Source organism: Channa argus, chromosome 13, assembly GCF_033026475.1.
Source record: "Channa argus isolate prfri chromosome 13, Channa argus male v1.0, whole genome shotgun sequence".
Lineage (NCBI taxonomy): Eukaryota > Metazoa > Chordata > Actinopteri > Anabantiformes > Channidae > Channa > Channa argus.
Genome location: NC_090209.1, coordinates 15,708,133 through 15,725,620, shown reverse-complemented (window position 1 = coordinate 15,725,620; position 17,488 = coordinate 15,708,133). Strand labels below are relative to the sequence as shown.

Sequence of the window (17,488 nt, the reverse complement as noted above, 5' to 3'; positions counted from 1 at the left end):
CCAGCTGTAAGAACTCCAAAAAAGTCAGGGTGAGAAAAACATAAAGTCGAGAAAAACCAAATGGTGGGAGATTACATAGCATGGCAGGAGTTTCTGTGTAAAAGTGTGGATGCTGCATTTGCGTTAGTGGGTTAATAGTAACAACTAAGCACAAGGCAGAAGAAAGAGCCCAAGTTCACCTTCTTCAGTGAGGGTCACCTCAAAACTCTCTATAAGGAATGGAGAAAAGATACACTGAGATCAGTTAAAAGATAAGTTAGGAGCTCAGAGAGAACACAGGACAATGAGGAAAATTGCAAAACCACCATCAGAAATTCTTAAAGTCAGTTTTCCAAGCAAAATGTTGTCTGTCAGTTGAGAGAAAAGACGAATGAAAACATTTATGACTAAGATAGAGGCTTTGTAAATTTGACTACCTCAGCAAATCCTTTTAGAAGAAACAACTAGTGAAAAAGCATCCAGTTACAACAAACGAAATTTTAAATTTTTAAGTCAGCACATATGACAAAAACTAGTTGATGGGCTTATTAATTCTTTGCTTACTTTGCAGAGCACAAATAATTAAAAATCTGTTGCAAAGATGTTTGTTTTAAAGCGCTGTCAAGGGCACCGCTGGGTTGGTCAATTTGTTTACACTAACTAAACAATTAGAAATGGATTTAAAGTTACGCACTGCTGTTCAGGACCAGTCATGCAGTGGGAGTCATGTGCCTCCATGTTCACCACAGCTCTAATGACCTGATCACACCAGAGCTTTGAGAATTGCTTAGCTTTCACAGTTACACTGGCCTGTCAATTCATGTAAGAACAGACCTTACTGTGATTGAGGCATCCTCTATGAATCAAATAATCCAGATCTAGTGGCAATTCTTTTCTGCTTTGTGTTGCTAACTTGTTTTAGAAGCAGATTCATCAATGAACACTGAATTAGAGACTGAATTAACGAGGCAGATATGCACAAACACACAAAAAAAGACAGAAATGAGGATGGATGCTTCGAAAGACAAGTGAAAATCATGTTTAAATGGACATTTTATTTTCCAGGAAGATATATAAAACGAGCCGTCATCTCTAATAAGATTTCATAGGGGTTAAAAAAGAGCTCCATTGGTAGAGGGGCAACCACTATAGGGGAATGGACCACCAGAGTCCACAAGGCCACATATCAAAGTATTCTTGGGCAAGAAACCGAAAACAATTGACTGAAAACCATATCCTTTTATAATTATACGATTATGCTTGTATTTTTCATTTCCTGATTTTGATTATCATTTCAAAATTAAAATCCATTGGCCACAATGTATACAGACCCTATTCACACCTATGCTGGCAACCTCACAAACCTATTCAGACCAGGTGAGAGACAAAACTACCCTGGAAGAAAAACTTCCCCACATTTAGGAGCCTACTCATTTCAGATATGTTTCAAATGAACAAAAAAGAAGTCCAGTTGCCATAACGTAACTTCCAGGTAATCTCAGCTGGACCATGATACACACTAAGTCGTGGCAGCTCATCACTGATTCTAAACATTCTCCTATTCACACCGACCAAACTTAAAAGGCTGTGATTGGGCTTTTGGGCAACCTGTGGGTCGGCTTTACAATAAACCCTGTTTGTTGGCACAGATGGACCAGCTGGAGGAAGGCTGGCATGACAGAGCTGGTCACCCCTGCTGCCACATGCTCTGCCTCAAGAGAGAGCAAGTTAGCAGGGACACACAGTCCATTTGCAGAGCCTTGTTGATCAAAAAGGAGCCCTAGTTTAAGAAAAGAGGTAGCACCAAGCTCCATGCTAATTTACTGTGAAAAAACATGATGAAGATCTTTACATTTGGCATCGTCTCTGATAGGCACGTGTCTGTTAAAGCCTTACTTGCTAAATCAGGGTATGTAGTCAGAGATAAAAATGGTCATATAATTTGTGAACACTGAGTGTGAAGCAATTAGCAGACAAACGATCATATGACGCATGTGATGTCAAATGGTGGGCATCATTTCAAGTCCAGTGTTGCTTTGAATCTAGGCCAAAGTCAATCCCAATTTGATTAAAAAAAAACAGAGCTTGGGGGCCTTGGTACATAAAGCGCACTAATTGTGCCTTCCCACTGGGAGGGAAGAAAAAAAACATGAAAGAGTATTTTGATCTAAATGTCAAAAGAGCTAATGTGGAGGATCTAGGACTAAGCAGTATGTCTTTATTACAGACATGTCTAAAATGAGTAAATATATAAGTCTAGTACAAGTTCATAAAATCTTGTCATCTGTACTTCCTCACTTCTGAGCCAGTGATTTTTTTCATTTGTATAAGTTTACACATAGTCCCAAACATATCCTACATGACACAAAGAAGACATTTACAGATGATTAAAAACCCACTGAAGACAGAAGGATTTTTACATATTAACCATGACATGCACGATGATTTCCAAGCATGATGCTGACACTGTATTTAAGGTTGTACTTCAATGTTCAGTAAAGCTCTTTTGGTTCACTTGCAAGAATAATTATGCTATAAATAACCCAGTAGCAAACAGACTGCAAGTGTTTATACATACAAATAACTGACCTTGAAGTGAAGCTTAAATTATTTATACGTAAAACAGCTTTCCTGCATCAATCACATGTTACACAATCTCAAAGCCTTTAATGATACAGGGTTATTAGGTTATTTTTTCTCGAAATAAGAGGAGAGTAAATCCAAGTAAAGTAAAGCTGAGGTAGTAAAAGAGCATCAGCAGCAACAATAGTAGTAGTAGCAGCATTTATCCTCCTCTCTCACCTGCATAGCGTAGAGGAGCATCCTTGTCCAGCGCAATTAGAGGTGGATCCAGAAGCACTTTGTCATCGTTTTCCGTTACGATCCCATGGTACGTTGTCTCGATCCATGGTTTGTGCTTATTGACTGTGGTAAACAGAAAGGGAAAACATTAGGTGTTTATTAATGAGGGGGAAAAAATACAGTTTAAAAAGTAAATTTTCAACTTTTATTATTAGTTTTAGAAGCATCTCAGAAGCATCACCTGTGAGCTATAGAAGAATGTATGAATTTGTAGGGTTTGAAAAATCGTTAAGCCATATTTTCATCCAAAATTAAAACTACAATAATCCATGAACCCCAATTGTTTAGAGACAATTTACGCAATAATGTTTAACAACACAAACAGACCCACAATCCATATCAGTTAAAGAGCTTTAAAAGTGGTTTTCAAAGGCTCCACCAATGACTTTCAGGGCAGTTTGTGAAGCAGTAGTTGGTTCTTTTGCAGCTTTGTGTGCTAGCTGTCCTGGGAAGCATCTGAGCTGCAGACAGGACCCTGCTGTAGCTGGCGGCTACAAACAGCTGCGGCGAGTGACATATTTCGGCTTGCTTGGAAAACAATATACAGACAATATGTGCTCCCTCTAGATCTAGAGGAGAAGATGCCATTTCTGTTTACTGATGTGCAAAGGTGATGCTGACTCTAGCTGACAGCACACTTTGGAGGACAGATACACTGTCACCAGGCACATTTCCTGAAATAAAGCGAGCAAACCAGAAACCAATTCTGTTCAAAGTACTTATATGAGTGTAGCTGTAAGATAAGATAAGAAAAGACTTTATTGAAATTTAAAATGGTTTTATAATACTTTTTCTAATTTAGGCCCTATATCATGTTAATCAATGCTGCAGTGTGCCACTTACATAACTGTTTTGGGCAAGACCTATATACAAGCTGCACTACTATTTTCTAATTGCAGGTTAAAGAAAATATTTCATTATGATTTTTTGAAGCTACTAAAGACTGTAAGAAAATACAGGACTTGCTAAAATCATCTGTTCTATTCAGACATGGTGCCCTTCACCCCACACCTAAAACCCAGTGTCCCGACTCAGAAGGTCAATTCCAATATAAACAATATAATAATTTTAATGTGGCCAGTGAATTTTCTTCATATAGTCGTAGCCTAAACAATCAATGGTGGGAAATCCTTGATCACAACAAGAACAGCATGTGACTTGAGTCATCCTTAACTTTCAACTTGAGTTTTAAGTCCCCAATGGGAACATTCATTTGGCAGCCAGGTAGAAATACTTAAATTTGAACAGGATGCAAAACATTTACATAAAATTCAGAAAAAAATTACAACTAAGTGCCAAAACCACACACTAACACCATAATATATTATAATGCAATACAAATGTAAGAAAATGTTCTAATGACATGGATATGTAAATTCATTAAGGTAATAGGAAATAAAACTGTTAAAAACTGTGAAAAATGTTAACAGTTTCTGCGATTTGACAGGAAAAAGACTGCAAGAGTAACTGTATAACTGCAAATCATTGCTAATTAATGTCATGAATTCGTGTTGTGTGAATAAACCTGAAGCAAATACATGACTTTTGGCAAATAACATTAATTACACACCTAATGAGCATTTGTTCTGGTAATTATTTACACTCCTGATGGACAAGGCTGCACTGTGAAGCTTTTAAAACAAAAGACCCTTCAGCAGCTTCGATTTTAGTATGAATCCACTTTGTTACTCTGCCAAAGGCACACTTACAAACAAATCTACCATATTATTTCTTTTTTTTTTTACTTACACCTAAACTTTAGGAAAAGCACTGGTATCCTCAGTGGTAATGTCCTGGAACTATGTATTTTAGAGAATGATTAAAATGACACAATCATACAACAACTTTGGTCAGATTGTAGTTTTATAAAACAAAGCAGAAAATATGTAAATAGTTGCAGTCAGTTACTTAAAGTGTAATTTATTATTAGTGATAAACTCTCCTTCTTACTTTAAAACAGTTGCTAAACCTAAATGACAGTAGTTTTTTAACATTGGTAACATGCAAAAACAGGTAAAAACACATGTTAGTGAAGATGCTCAAAATTACTAGCTTCATTACGCACTGAATCCCCTCTTCGAGCGTGTGTTTATCCAATTAACTGTGCATAATGGCAAATTCTGGGACAACATTCATCTCAAGAGGCAACATTATTTCAAAAGACACCAATTTAATTACTGTGTCTCTTTTAAAAAATGCTGATGCCATTCAAGTATCTGCTGAGGGTGCCAAACAAACATTTTGCTGGCATCTGTACACTTGTAATACTTCCAACTGTATTTGTGATCTGCATCTTTGTGTATTTTCAAGTATGAAAATGGAGGGAATGTAGGCACATTAATTACTGTGCAATTTCATTAGTAATGTCTCATCAGCTGATCCCATGTTATACAGTACATCTAGAATAAATGGCAATGAATTTTTGCTGTTAAGACCAAATTGTAATGTGTTTTGCATAGTGTAATAAAATCCACAGCATTTTAATGCTCCATAATGCATCAATGTTGCACACTGATCATCTGACTCACAGGAAAAGACCTGATGTTCTATAAGCCAGTCTGTGCTACAATTAAATTATGAGCTTCAAACTGTAACCAGATTAAAAAAGAAAACCTACAAAAAATCATAAATAAATAACAGGGATGTATTCAGATGACATTAAACGTCAGTCTGCAAAATCCAATTAAAGTGAAGCAAAAGACGTGCATTGTGTGTCATTAAATAATTTTGCGTAATTCTCAGAGATTACACGATTAATGAGGATTAGAGGCTACTAGCACAGGATTGGAATAATGTATGCACTACAATGAATTAGAATTACTTAATACATACATTTTTTCTGACAAGAGGCTTTACAGACGTTCTTTCACATTTATCACAAAGTAAACCTGATATTTTATGATAAACTTTGCGAAGAACTTGAAAGTGATCAAGCCTGTCTTTAATGAGTGTTTCCTGATCTGAAGTAATGTCTTTAGAAACATTGCCAGGTCAGACTGGTACAATAATCAGCTTTAGCCTCCAGTCACAGTTAGTGTTAGCTGGGTCACATGTGGGCCTCACAATTATCTATGAGTCATTTGTTGCCTTTGGCACCAGGACACTGAACATTGCAACATTAGTAGCATTCCCCTGCTGGTCTTGCTAGCTTATGCAAAGCTTTTGGCCTAATCCTGACCAGGACTGTAGCGCAGGAAGTAGAGCGGACGTCCACCATTCCCCCCCCAGTTGCCGGTTTGATCCCCAGCTCCTCTGGTCACATGTCAAAGTGTCCTTGAGCAAGACACTGAACCCCGACTTAGTTGCTCCCAGTGAGTGTTTGCCAGCTGCATAGCAGCTCCCCCATCGATGTGTGAGTGACTGTGAGGGTGAAAGGGTGAATGAGAAGCAGTGTAAAGCGCTTTGAGTACCAATAGGTAAAAAAGCACCATTTAAGTGCAGAGCATTTACAAATAAAAACAGATGAATTTAGCAAAAAGGGAATCTGCTTCTGCCCTTCCCTTCTTATTTGTTGTTTTCCTTAATCTAAAAAAGTACACACACACACACACACACACACACACACACACACACACACACAAACACACATCTATATATAGGCATCTCCTCACTGACAAAATTACTGCTGATACAAGTAAAAGTGAATGTGGTATATTTACAGTCAGAAGTAAAGTCTGATAGAAGAGACTGAGGGATTAGTTGTAACAAGAGGCAGATTTTCTCACAGATGGCAAACTCTATTGCAGAAAAACGTGACACAACGTCAGTGTAGACATGAGGAAAAAAGAGACCAGGAGGCCTCCAACAAATTCAATGCACTTCTGCTGTGGAAATGCATTCTAGTCAAATCCTCTTTCAATCACAAATCTCCAATGAAAAAACAAAATGAAAGCACAATTTTGCCTAATGCATGAAATTGTCACACACCTGTGAAATTCCCATAAAGGCCTTTTCGGGCAAGATAGGATCATCATTGTCAGAATTGGCATTTTTTTGGAAACTTAGACATTTATCATAAACTACATAGACTTTCTAAAGAATATGAAGGAATATGACTAAAGAGGACAGACTGTACTCTCAGACTAGTTTTTTTCTTCAGGAGAAGGCTGCTTTAGGATTTAGGATGGAATGAGTTTAGGCAAGGGGCTTTGAAATCACGGCCTGCTGCCATAGCACTCAGGATATTTAGCATGGAAGAATGGAATTTTCTTAATTTACCTATACTAGGAAACCAATCCATCACAGTGCATACTCACTATTGGCCAACTGTGGACCAAAGTTAATAGAGAGCACAAAAATAGGTTCAAAATTGGGCCATAAAAAAGGGCGTTACAAAATTTTTATATGCACACACAAGAATATGCAGTACTTGGGGATGAAGGAGATAAATATAATACATTGAACCACCATTATATTTCTAGAGCTAAAGTCACTGGCCTCAATAAAAATATTAAAGATATTAATATTAAATAAAAAGATATGATGGGCCAATATTGACCTCTTGCTAAATAATGAGGTTTTTCAGCTGCATCTGCTTATATTCTTTATATCTACTCACCAAATTAAGCCCTAATCTACAAACAGAGGCAAAATAAAATCCAGAAGCCTTTGAGAAATAAATAATGTGTCAGAAGCAGATGGTGGGCTCGCGTATGCACTGATTGCCAGGCAAAACAGTACCTGGTACGCAATACAGTTACGCAGCAAATAAAGCCAGTGACATTTAATCCTTTAATGGGATGCGTCTATTTCATTCACCGACAAGGTCAAGCATCTAGCAAGACATGAAAGCAACAAAGTCTGCCAAAACCAAACCACTGCCAAGTTTTTACTATGTACATCTGGCAGTGAGCATGATCCCACAACACCACAACATCTGGAATCTACTTTTAATATGTCAGAATAATAAACGGAGGGAGAACACAGGAGAACAGACTTGAAACAAGGCTGACTTATGACACTAACAGACTAGATGAAGTACATGATGTGACTCCGTGCGCCAAGCTGTGTTGTGCCAAGACATTTACTGATCAGATCTGTTCCTCTGTCACCTCATGTGCACTCTTTGATCTACAGAATTAGAGACCAAAAAAAATAAAAAATACATAATACTTTGTTGTATATAAAAATAGGTACTAATTAGTTAATGTCCTCTCAAAAATGTAGGATAAGTTCAGATTTGTTCTACTGGCACCTTGTTTTGCCTGTAGATGGAAATACCCTTTATATATTTCCACTGATACTTTCATAAATATTTAAGTTATGAGGTACACGGTTCCTAAATTACTGCAGTGTAATTCAACCGTGTACATAAAGTCCTCCCTTTATGCATGTGACTATGTTCTGTTATAAACAGAACATATGAGTGATTTACATTTACATTTTAGCTCTGCAGCAGACACTTTTATTTACGTCCTGCTGAGGAACAGACACATGTGGACTAGAGGAGCCAGGGATCCACCCACCAACCTTCCTCTTGCTGGACTACCTGCTCTACCTCTAAAGCCACAGCCCCATCGCACAATGTATTTTCTGCTGCTGTTAACCTGTACTATATTATACAGAGCTGTATAATCAGGAACGAGCTCCACTAGCTGGATCCACATAGGAATTGGGTTGATCCCAGTCGTCAATGGGCAAATGATGGGGTGGCTAAACAAATGCTTTATCAGATTTCATCCACTTTCTCTATTTTTCAGACCTCTCACTGACATTACTGGCTAAAATGTTCAGAAGTCAACAAAACAACTGTAAAATGTAAAATAATTCTACTCTCTGTGTATTATTGAGGTCATTATGGGTGGTGGAGTCGTATTGGAGTGCATTACTGTCTTTTCAAAAAATGTGTTTGTATATTTATTTTGTTTTATTTGTCTTGTAGAGTAGAATAATTTAATTACTTTATAATTTAAATAGATATTTTATGGGATTTAAGAGGATCCAGGATTCATATTGATTAAAATGTTATTGTGGTATATTGAAAGCTACTATCATAATTGTGTGGACCACACTTAATATTTTGCAGTATAATTGATATACCTAATAACTAGGCAACTAAGTGTATGTGTATTTACGTTTGGCCGTTAAATTCACTGGCCAATTTATTAAGTACACCTCTACAATGTAATTATAAGGAGAGGGGGCTCTAAAGTTTTGGCCCCCTGATTCATTTTAAATAGGGTGGCCAAAAGCTTAGGTCAGTCTTTTCTTATAATGCAATCCAAAACGACTCACCTATTTGACAGTTTCAACTTTAAAACGGATAAATTATAACATTGTAAAAGTAGAATTCATGACAGAGCTGCTGTATTGGATTGCATTAGTTTGTACAGGTGAACCTCACCTGGCCAGTGAGTGTATTTTATTGTCAAATGTGATTTCAGAGAAGCAGTCAATGTGTATATGGCAAGAATAACACCACTTCTACCTGCATCTCAGACAGTTAAAGACATGATATTTAGTGGGAAAAATGCAGAATGTGAGCAAGATTAACTTCTTTAGGTTAACGACAGCCCTTCGTTTACATAAAACCCCTTTGTGAACAAACATCCATCAACAAGAACAACAAAAATATAATGTTCTATGGAAACCGGAAACCATGAACTGTGTGATCTCATCACTGACTTGTTCCACGACCGCCAGTAAATGAGGTAACATTCAGAGCATCCACATGGACACTAAGGGCAAAGCTCCTTTGTGGTTCTACAGCTCTTTTACAGAAGTCTAACCTATACAGTTTTACCTATTAACCGTGATAAAAAACGTCCTGTGAGAGCGTTAGGGCCACAATAGATTGTGATAATCCGGAGGTTCAATAGAATGCCAGTGCACACTCTTCCTTTCCCTCTATGCCACTGATGGGATGTCTCACCCTCGTGGAGGGAAAAAAAATCATTCTGCCCCCACCCAATGCCTTCAAAAGGCTTTGCACAAGGCCAGCTGCTGTAAAGCCCCTCACTGCTACTACGGACCGAACCAAAGATCCCAGACTGTTCAAAGGCTACTGATCACTCTGGGAAAAACCAGACAAATATAACACAGCTGGCCTAAGTGTAGCAGCATCACTGCAGAAGGTGATGACTCTGTAATTATCAGATAATGCCTGGGAACCCTTGATGACTCGCTGTCGTAATGACGACATTGCAGCCAAGTATCAGGTCCGTGGAGTGTGTGCTGTGGAGCTCTGCTTCATCGATTTTGCTCATATTTTACATTTGATGGCTGACAGCCTGCAGACCTTCATCTTCTTTGATTACATACAAAAGTGAAGCTCTAATACACTCCATTATAGGGCAGGTCCCCCAGGGAAACTCTTATACACAAACAATAATAAGTATCCATTTGCACCCATTACCTGGTGACTGGAATTCCTATTATTTTTATAGTATATTGTAAAACTACTACCATGATGATAAATGAGAAATATGAGAAATAAATGTATGTATATAAAAGCCAAATATTTACATATTTGAACTGACATAACAAGCAGTGTTTCAAATTTACACAATACACAATCACCAGACTTTGTGCTGTTGCACATGTTTAATTACTCAGAAATATGAATGAATAAAATCAAGACTAACTAGCAAATCCAACTCATCCAACTATCACAAGCAACATAAGTAGCAACATGGACTACAAGCAGTGAAGGCTGTCTTATTATTGTCTGAGACTAAATAAAGCATCTCTGTTGCCAGGTTGTTATTCATACTTGTCCCATTAGCTGCAGCAGTACACTGAAGAAAAGTGAAGCAAGTGTCTGTGTTCAGGCGATAGTCAGAGCTCGAGGTGTTTCCAGGGAGACAGCAAAAAAAGTTTGTCAAAACAAAAGAATATGCTAAATGTAGCATTTGTGCAAACTGCGTTAGAGTAAGTGAGCACTAGGCAGTACAAACAACAGGCTGATATTTTAACTCTTTAATAACCCCGCAGCTGTCAAACGCAGGGCTTTGCTTGCAGACAACAACCACATGGCTCCTTCATGGCGTTATAGAGGACAACGTCAGACCTTATTGAAGTCAGACAGAAAAATCCAAAAGAGACAAAAAAGGCAAACCAAATAGGTGAAGGTCTGTGATGCATGCAAATCAAAGTCAAACACTGACTTCAATTATGTTGCTGAGTAGCTCTCAATTCTGTGGACAAGGAATCATTAATGGACAATCTGCTCACAGTCTGTAACAGTGGCCACACTCCTCTATTTGTCTTGCCATACAAGCTTCTGAGCTTGTTGACGCAAGCCACCTCCATCACAGACTGGCAACTGTTTTAGGTAGCATTCAAGGACCCTTATAGGAAGCCCAGAACTCAGAGACCCTCACACCCCAAATACACACACACACACACACACACAGGAGAGCCTCTTAGTTTCCCTGCCAGGCAACGACATTTGTTTGTCTTCCATACAGTCACAAGCGCCCAACAGAACGAACACACCGCGGACGGCTGTAACGCTGCTCTGAAGAGGGGGTTGGGAGCCGCAGAGCCTTGAGTGCAACTCAACTACCTCTCTGTGTGAACAGCACAAAAGAACCAGTGAGAGTGAAAGAGTGAGAGTGAGATGGCTGCACAGGCACTCGGGTGGAGACAACCAGTAGCAGGTAATGTGTTCTCTGGTTACCTGTTTCCCACAGAGCCTGATTTTTAATGTGAACACGCCCAAATATGAACAGCTTTGCAGCGCCAATTTTTTTCCCCCAGGAGGCAATGAGACACAAGGGAGGAGGCAACACAACACCATGAGCTGCAGATATAGAACTAGTACATTCTCTTAATAAATAATAAATAACCCTGAAATATGAACCACTGGCTATTAAAAAAATCTTTTTCAATACTGACATTTTAAGTTCTCTCTGATTCATATCATGAATCACACATGTATTAAAAGCACATGTGTTGTTTTCAATCTATGAATATTTGTTTTTCGCCTGCACTTGCCATTCCACTATCAAACCTCAAGACAAGGGCTCATGTGAATTTAAACTTCTTTCTTGGTGGCCGACACAACTTCCAAGTTATGTGGCACAACTAAACGGTCACAACGGAATGACCTATTCTTGCCAGTTCACTGACTCCATTCAGCCGGCAAAGGCACCAATGAGAGGAAAGTCACCAACGATACAAATTAAGTCCAGTATTCTCATGGCCTATCTTTCCAGCACTGAGTAGCATATTACCAAATGCTTCAACGACTTAGCACTTCTGCAGGATTATCTTATATAGGCATTCTTGAGGGGCTTCAGCCACGATCCTTCGAACAGTGACTGCTTTGTGATGTGCTTAGTCAAGATCCTGACCCTGAAGTCTGGTCCTGAAAGCCCTTTGTTCTTCTGAAACAAATGTAAGAGTTAACTTGTAGAAACAGGGCCTCTGCGTAGGGCAAGCAAACTTTTTGAAGGCAATGCAGAGTAAAATGTTTGCCAATGATTCGGCTTCACACAAACAGTATTCAATTTTTAATCCGCCGGCAATGCAAAGTTCAACTCATTAATTAAATTCTGTCTGTTTGTCAGCAGGAGCTCAACAAATATATACAGACATTTTGTTGTTCATAAATCCTGTACCATGATGCATAAAATGATTTTATACAAAGGAGAAACCAACTTATTTCTGAAAAATAGAAAATGGATATTTCAGTTTGCACATGCATCTGAGATTTATTAAAACAGGGATGGCTAGCACCTTTACCGCCTCACCTATCAACCTTATCTCCTAAAATATTACTTTTCTATGCAGCTAAAGTGCAAACACAAATACATTTTTTTCTGGGAAATACAATTAAAACTGATTATGTTTTCTATTAACATAATTAGGATATGTGCACATTTAACTTAAATGTCAAGTTACAAACACAATACTGAACATATCAATAAAATGTTACTAGACAAAAAAATTCTTCCCACCAAAATATCATATTTAGCAAGTAAAAGATTCTGTTTTGTTTTTGATGAAATATGCAATATTGCAGTACAACATTCAGTTTGTTACTACAGTGTTATTTTTATGGTTGTGTTTGTATGGTTGTGCACTCACAGCAGCTGGTTTGGGTATAAGAATTATCAATGCCTAGCTTAGTATTGAAAAATATAACTGTAGTAAATATAACTGTGTAATTTGTGTTTTGCACCTATACTACTACAACAATAATCTTGACTGTTGGACTGAAGCTGAAATTGTGTGACTCCAAGTCATACCTTCCTAAACTACCACGCATTGGGTATTGAATTTAATCTACAAATTATATACAATCATCTTAAAATGTGATTAATATTTGTCAGTCTGATAAATGTCTGCTAATTTGTGTCTACAGTGTCTACAGCCACAACTCAGTGACTAATTGAGTCAAATTGTTGGATATTTTGCAAAAAATCCACCCAAAACTGGTACAAAAGCCCAAATATTTCTGCGCACAATTGACACATTCTTCAAAAATGATTGCTGTTCTTGACTAATCAACACCGAAACAGCTCATACCTATGCCAATTCAGCAGAGCTATGTGCTCTGAGTCCTCCTTAGTTGCAAATGTGTTCAGTGTCATTTAAGCGGTGGAGCTTGACATAATTGAACATGTGGAGCAGATCATTGAATATCGAACATAACGAGTCCAAATCAATCAAAACCACCTAGAGTGCCGCAATGACACAGCTGACATTTCCTTTTTAGCAGCTGATAAAAACATAACATGCTGAAAGTGAAACATCTGAAACTGAGCTGATTAACTTTCTGAGTTTCATCACATTTTCAGTCACTAGCCATCATCCTGTTGGTATGTAATGTTATTTCTGCGGAAAAACTAGTCTGTTAAACTGATGCTGAATGACGATATACAACAGTGTTACTAAACCTACATGGGAGGTGACATAACTCAACAAAATAATAAAGTCATGCATTGCTGGTAGATTTAAATAAGGTTTAAAATGGACTCAAATAAAATAATTTAGAGTAAAATGAGAATGCGGCTATATTAATTTCAACAGGGTCAGTGAGATCAATGATGGTGGTCATCCCTTGTTTTATTTTCTGGGATCTTTTAATCAACATTCAATTATTTTATAACCTAAGCAAGAGGTGTCAACCAATCTTGTTTTTTGAAGTTTAAGAGTTAAACTGTGTGTAATGGTGTTGATGTGAATGTGAATTTAGAGTAGAACTCAAATGACTTTCAAACAAAATATTCTATGAAGCCATTTTTATAACCGTAAAACTTGTGTAAAAATTATTATCCTTTATAAAGATAAACAGAATCTTGTAATGTTGCTTTGTTGAGGGAGAACTCTCAGAGATATCTCACATGGCAGACTGATAAATTATGTTTCAAAGGGAAGAATGAAATGTTGAGGCATCGCTCGAATTGAATGCAGTTTTCAGTGGATCAGTGGTTGGCTTCTCCAGTGAATACAGGAAAATGAGGCCTTACATTTAAACTGTGTTATCTACTTTTTTCCAGCCATTTGGGAAAGTGCATATGTTAATTTAGCACCACACAAAGCAGGACATCATTGAATTACTTAATTCAATGATGAATGAGCTAAGAAAGCAGCCTGCTTTTCCTTTGTCTGACTGTGTGTGCACAGCGAAAGCTCATACATCTCAGCAGACCTAACATTTGACTCTTGGGCATGGGGAAACCCCACAGCTGCATATGGTAACAGAAAGAGAAAAGACTGCATGCGCTAAAATGAACAAAATATTGCCAACTATTTAGAATGTGTTGTAGCATTAACAATGGTATTGAACCATATAGTACATGTTAGAAATTTGAGGTTTATCAAAAACATATTTTTCATTGCTCTCCTCAAGGTTTGTGTGGCCAAGTCATCAGTGATAACTTTTGGCGTAGGCGAAGAGCTGACAACACCCTCTTGTGACTGCTAAAGCTCTATCTCGGCCTGTTTTTCTATAGTGATAACACCAAATAATTTGCAGACATCTAAATTAGAGGATTGAGGCCCAAGAACAACTTAGGGAAAAATCTTAGGAGTATTTGCTTATTTCTCATCCACTGCAGGTGGAGGTTAGTAATAAAAAAAAAATTAATTCAACAAGCCATGAAAACACCATCTGGCCCACAGGTGACAAGAGGTGGCACACAAAATAAGCAAGTGACCTTTGGTTACTAAATGATAAGCCCTGACCAAGATGGTGACTTCACAGGTCTCCTGATAAGAGCAGGAAAGCCTGCAGGTGCACATTACAAACACACATTGGGCTATAACTTGCAGAGCCAAACTTAGACAATAACACACACTGCTGCTAAAGCCTTTTTCTATTGATTAATGAAAAAAGAAGAACAAAAGCTTTACAAACATCCCTCTGGAGCTGGGCTTTAGCAGCTGCCTGGCGTGACAACAAGAAAAGTGAGGCCCCTGTGCAGACTTTTATGGCTACCTATATCATTTTATGGTCTTTATTTTGTCCATAGACAATAAATGGGTGTATCATTAAAAGAAAACACCACACACACACACACAGGTCTCCAGCGTTGGTAGCTGCCCAGGCATGCTGATATGGCTACTGACTAATGTGCAACTGCCTGTACACACCCTGAAACAGGAAGCTTACTCAGGGGAGTCAGTGGATTGAGTTTAATGTTAAAACCTAGTCTATAAATTCATGCAATGGGGATGTTCATGTCTGAGCAGTGAGCTGCTGTGAAGAGGATGGTGGACCGCCCTGCAGCAAATAAAGACATGTTTTTCTTCAATGTGTGTTGGTGCCCATCAGTGAAACTGCAAATAAAGTGTTGCACTTTCAGTTCTCACATCCAGCCTTTTAGTCACTCATGGGGCCAGACCTACTGAGGGCTGTTTTTTACTCAAGCCAGTGAACACAGCACATCAATTTTTAAACCCAGAGATAAAGCAGGGGCATGTGAACAGGATCTGCAATGCGTAGCCAACCAAGCTTCATCCTGGTGCGGCCACAAGGTTGCCAAATCAAGCATTAGCGTGACTAATCATTACAAGATTCAACCTGTGTGGTTCAGCAATGCTAAATGTAATAAAGGCATAAAAACAAAAAAAATATCACCGCTCACATTCTATTTAAATATAGCCATAGTCAATTGTCTGAAAAATGATATGGGTACAGAGAGTAACAGATACTGGCAAGTAAAAAAAATGCAGAAGGTGATAAATAAATAGAAATCTTTAAAAAAACAGACAAGAAGAAACCAGCACCCAAAAATAGTCTTAATGCAGATGACAGAAGGGGGTCGTTTAATGGCCTTGATTTTCTCACCAAAGTGTCCCACTTCTCACGTGAGGACAAAAGCTCACACAGCCACAATAAGAAATGCTTTTGGAAGAAAACATGTAATGTGGGTGTGGTGGAGGTGAAAATGTGCACACTATCGCGGGATGCACTTGCTCCCGGGGCGCAATACGCTGCGGCTCCAGCGCTGACCATCCCCTGAACAGGTTACTGAGCAGACATTCCCCTGCGGGACCCGGGACCGCCTGCCTAATGCTCCTGTTATAACCTTCAACATCTGTAAACAAGCGGAAAGCCCCGGTGAGCCGGTAACTTTCAGTCCCACAAAGAAACCTGTATGACACGCAGAGTAAGACAAGACACAACGGGATCGAAATCCCGGCTTAGGTACCTTTAGCTGCCTCCACCGCACATAATAGTCCGAGGACCAGTCCGACAGCGGATGCAAATGGTTTATTCCCTCGGAACCGCATCCCGACTTTAAGTTCAATTGCGGCGAAGTAAAACACAACCTACTTCTTCCCTCGTCAGTCAGGCGAAATATTTCTCTTAACAAGAAAAATAAAATCCAGAAGATGAGTCGGTTACCACGGCAGCTCTAAGATGGCCGTCGTCGCCACCGCCGCTCAGCTCTCCCTTCAATCACCGCTTCTCTCGCAGTTTTGCAGCCTGCTGCATTCACGGCTGTCGGAAATGTTAAAGCAATCAGTCGAGCACAGATTCTTTCTCGTGCGTTCTGTCGTCCCACAACATGACAGGTGTTGGTGTGAATGTTTACTAGTCTGGAAACCAGAATGTAACCTACATTTTACACACATTTACACACACAATTATAAAATAAGTGTAGTGATGTATTGTCTTTGTATTAAAATAGTAATTAAGTGTATTTATTTAAGTACTGCAGTACTACTTAAGTGCAAATGTGAGGTATCAAGGTGTTTTCATTTTATGTATGTTGGCACTTCTAGTCCACTACAATTCAGAGGGAAGTTTGTACTTTTTATACACACACTTTTTTTGACAGCCTTGGGTACTTTTAAAGATGTAGATTCTTAGTAGAAATAACATATACATAAATTGTGTTCGCATTATTATAGATTAACCATCTGTCAATACACATCACGTTTAACCTCGGGTCACCTTTCAAAGTTGCTGCTTTTTCTTTCTAAACCAAGTCCAAATATGGACTTTTAAAAATTTATTTATTAATGGTATCAGTTCTGATATCAATTCTGTTTAGAATTCGGAGTAATATGGAGTAATTTACAGTATTAATATTTGAGTACAAAATGTATTTGTACCTGCACTCTTACCTTTGTATTAAGTTTATGTACATCTGTCACGTACTTTATACTGTATATATAAACCTGTTCTTCTGTTCCCTAAAACTGTCAAATAAAATTTTTTTTCTGATAGACCTGTTAGTTTCCAGTC

The 17,488-nt window shown here is 38.3% G+C and overlaps 1 protein-coding gene across 4 annotated transcripts in view; it reads right to left on the bottom strand.

The window, feature by feature from the left end:
- clstn1 (calsyntenin 1) overlaps positions 1 to 16,715 on the bottom strand; it is a 33,474-nt gene extending 16,759 nt beyond the window's left edge. For 2 of the 4 annotated variants that reach the window (XM_067527983.1, XM_067527985.1), the window contains exons 1-3: positions 16,446 to 16,715; positions 2,782 to 2,904; positions 180 to 209 (exon numbers count right to left, since the gene is read on the bottom strand). In XM_067527983.1, coding sequence (XP_067384084.1) covers positions 180 to 209; positions 2,782 to 2,904; positions 16,446 to 16,527 — 235 coding nt within the window. In that variant the 5' untranslated portion in view covers positions 16,528 to 16,715. The remainder of the gene's footprint in view (positions 1 to 179; positions 210 to 2,781; positions 2,905 to 16,445) is intronic. The other 2 variants (XM_067527984.1, XM_067527988.1) reach the window with 1 other exon arrangement.
- Between the last annotated feature and the right edge of the window lie 773 nt (positions 16,716 to 17,488).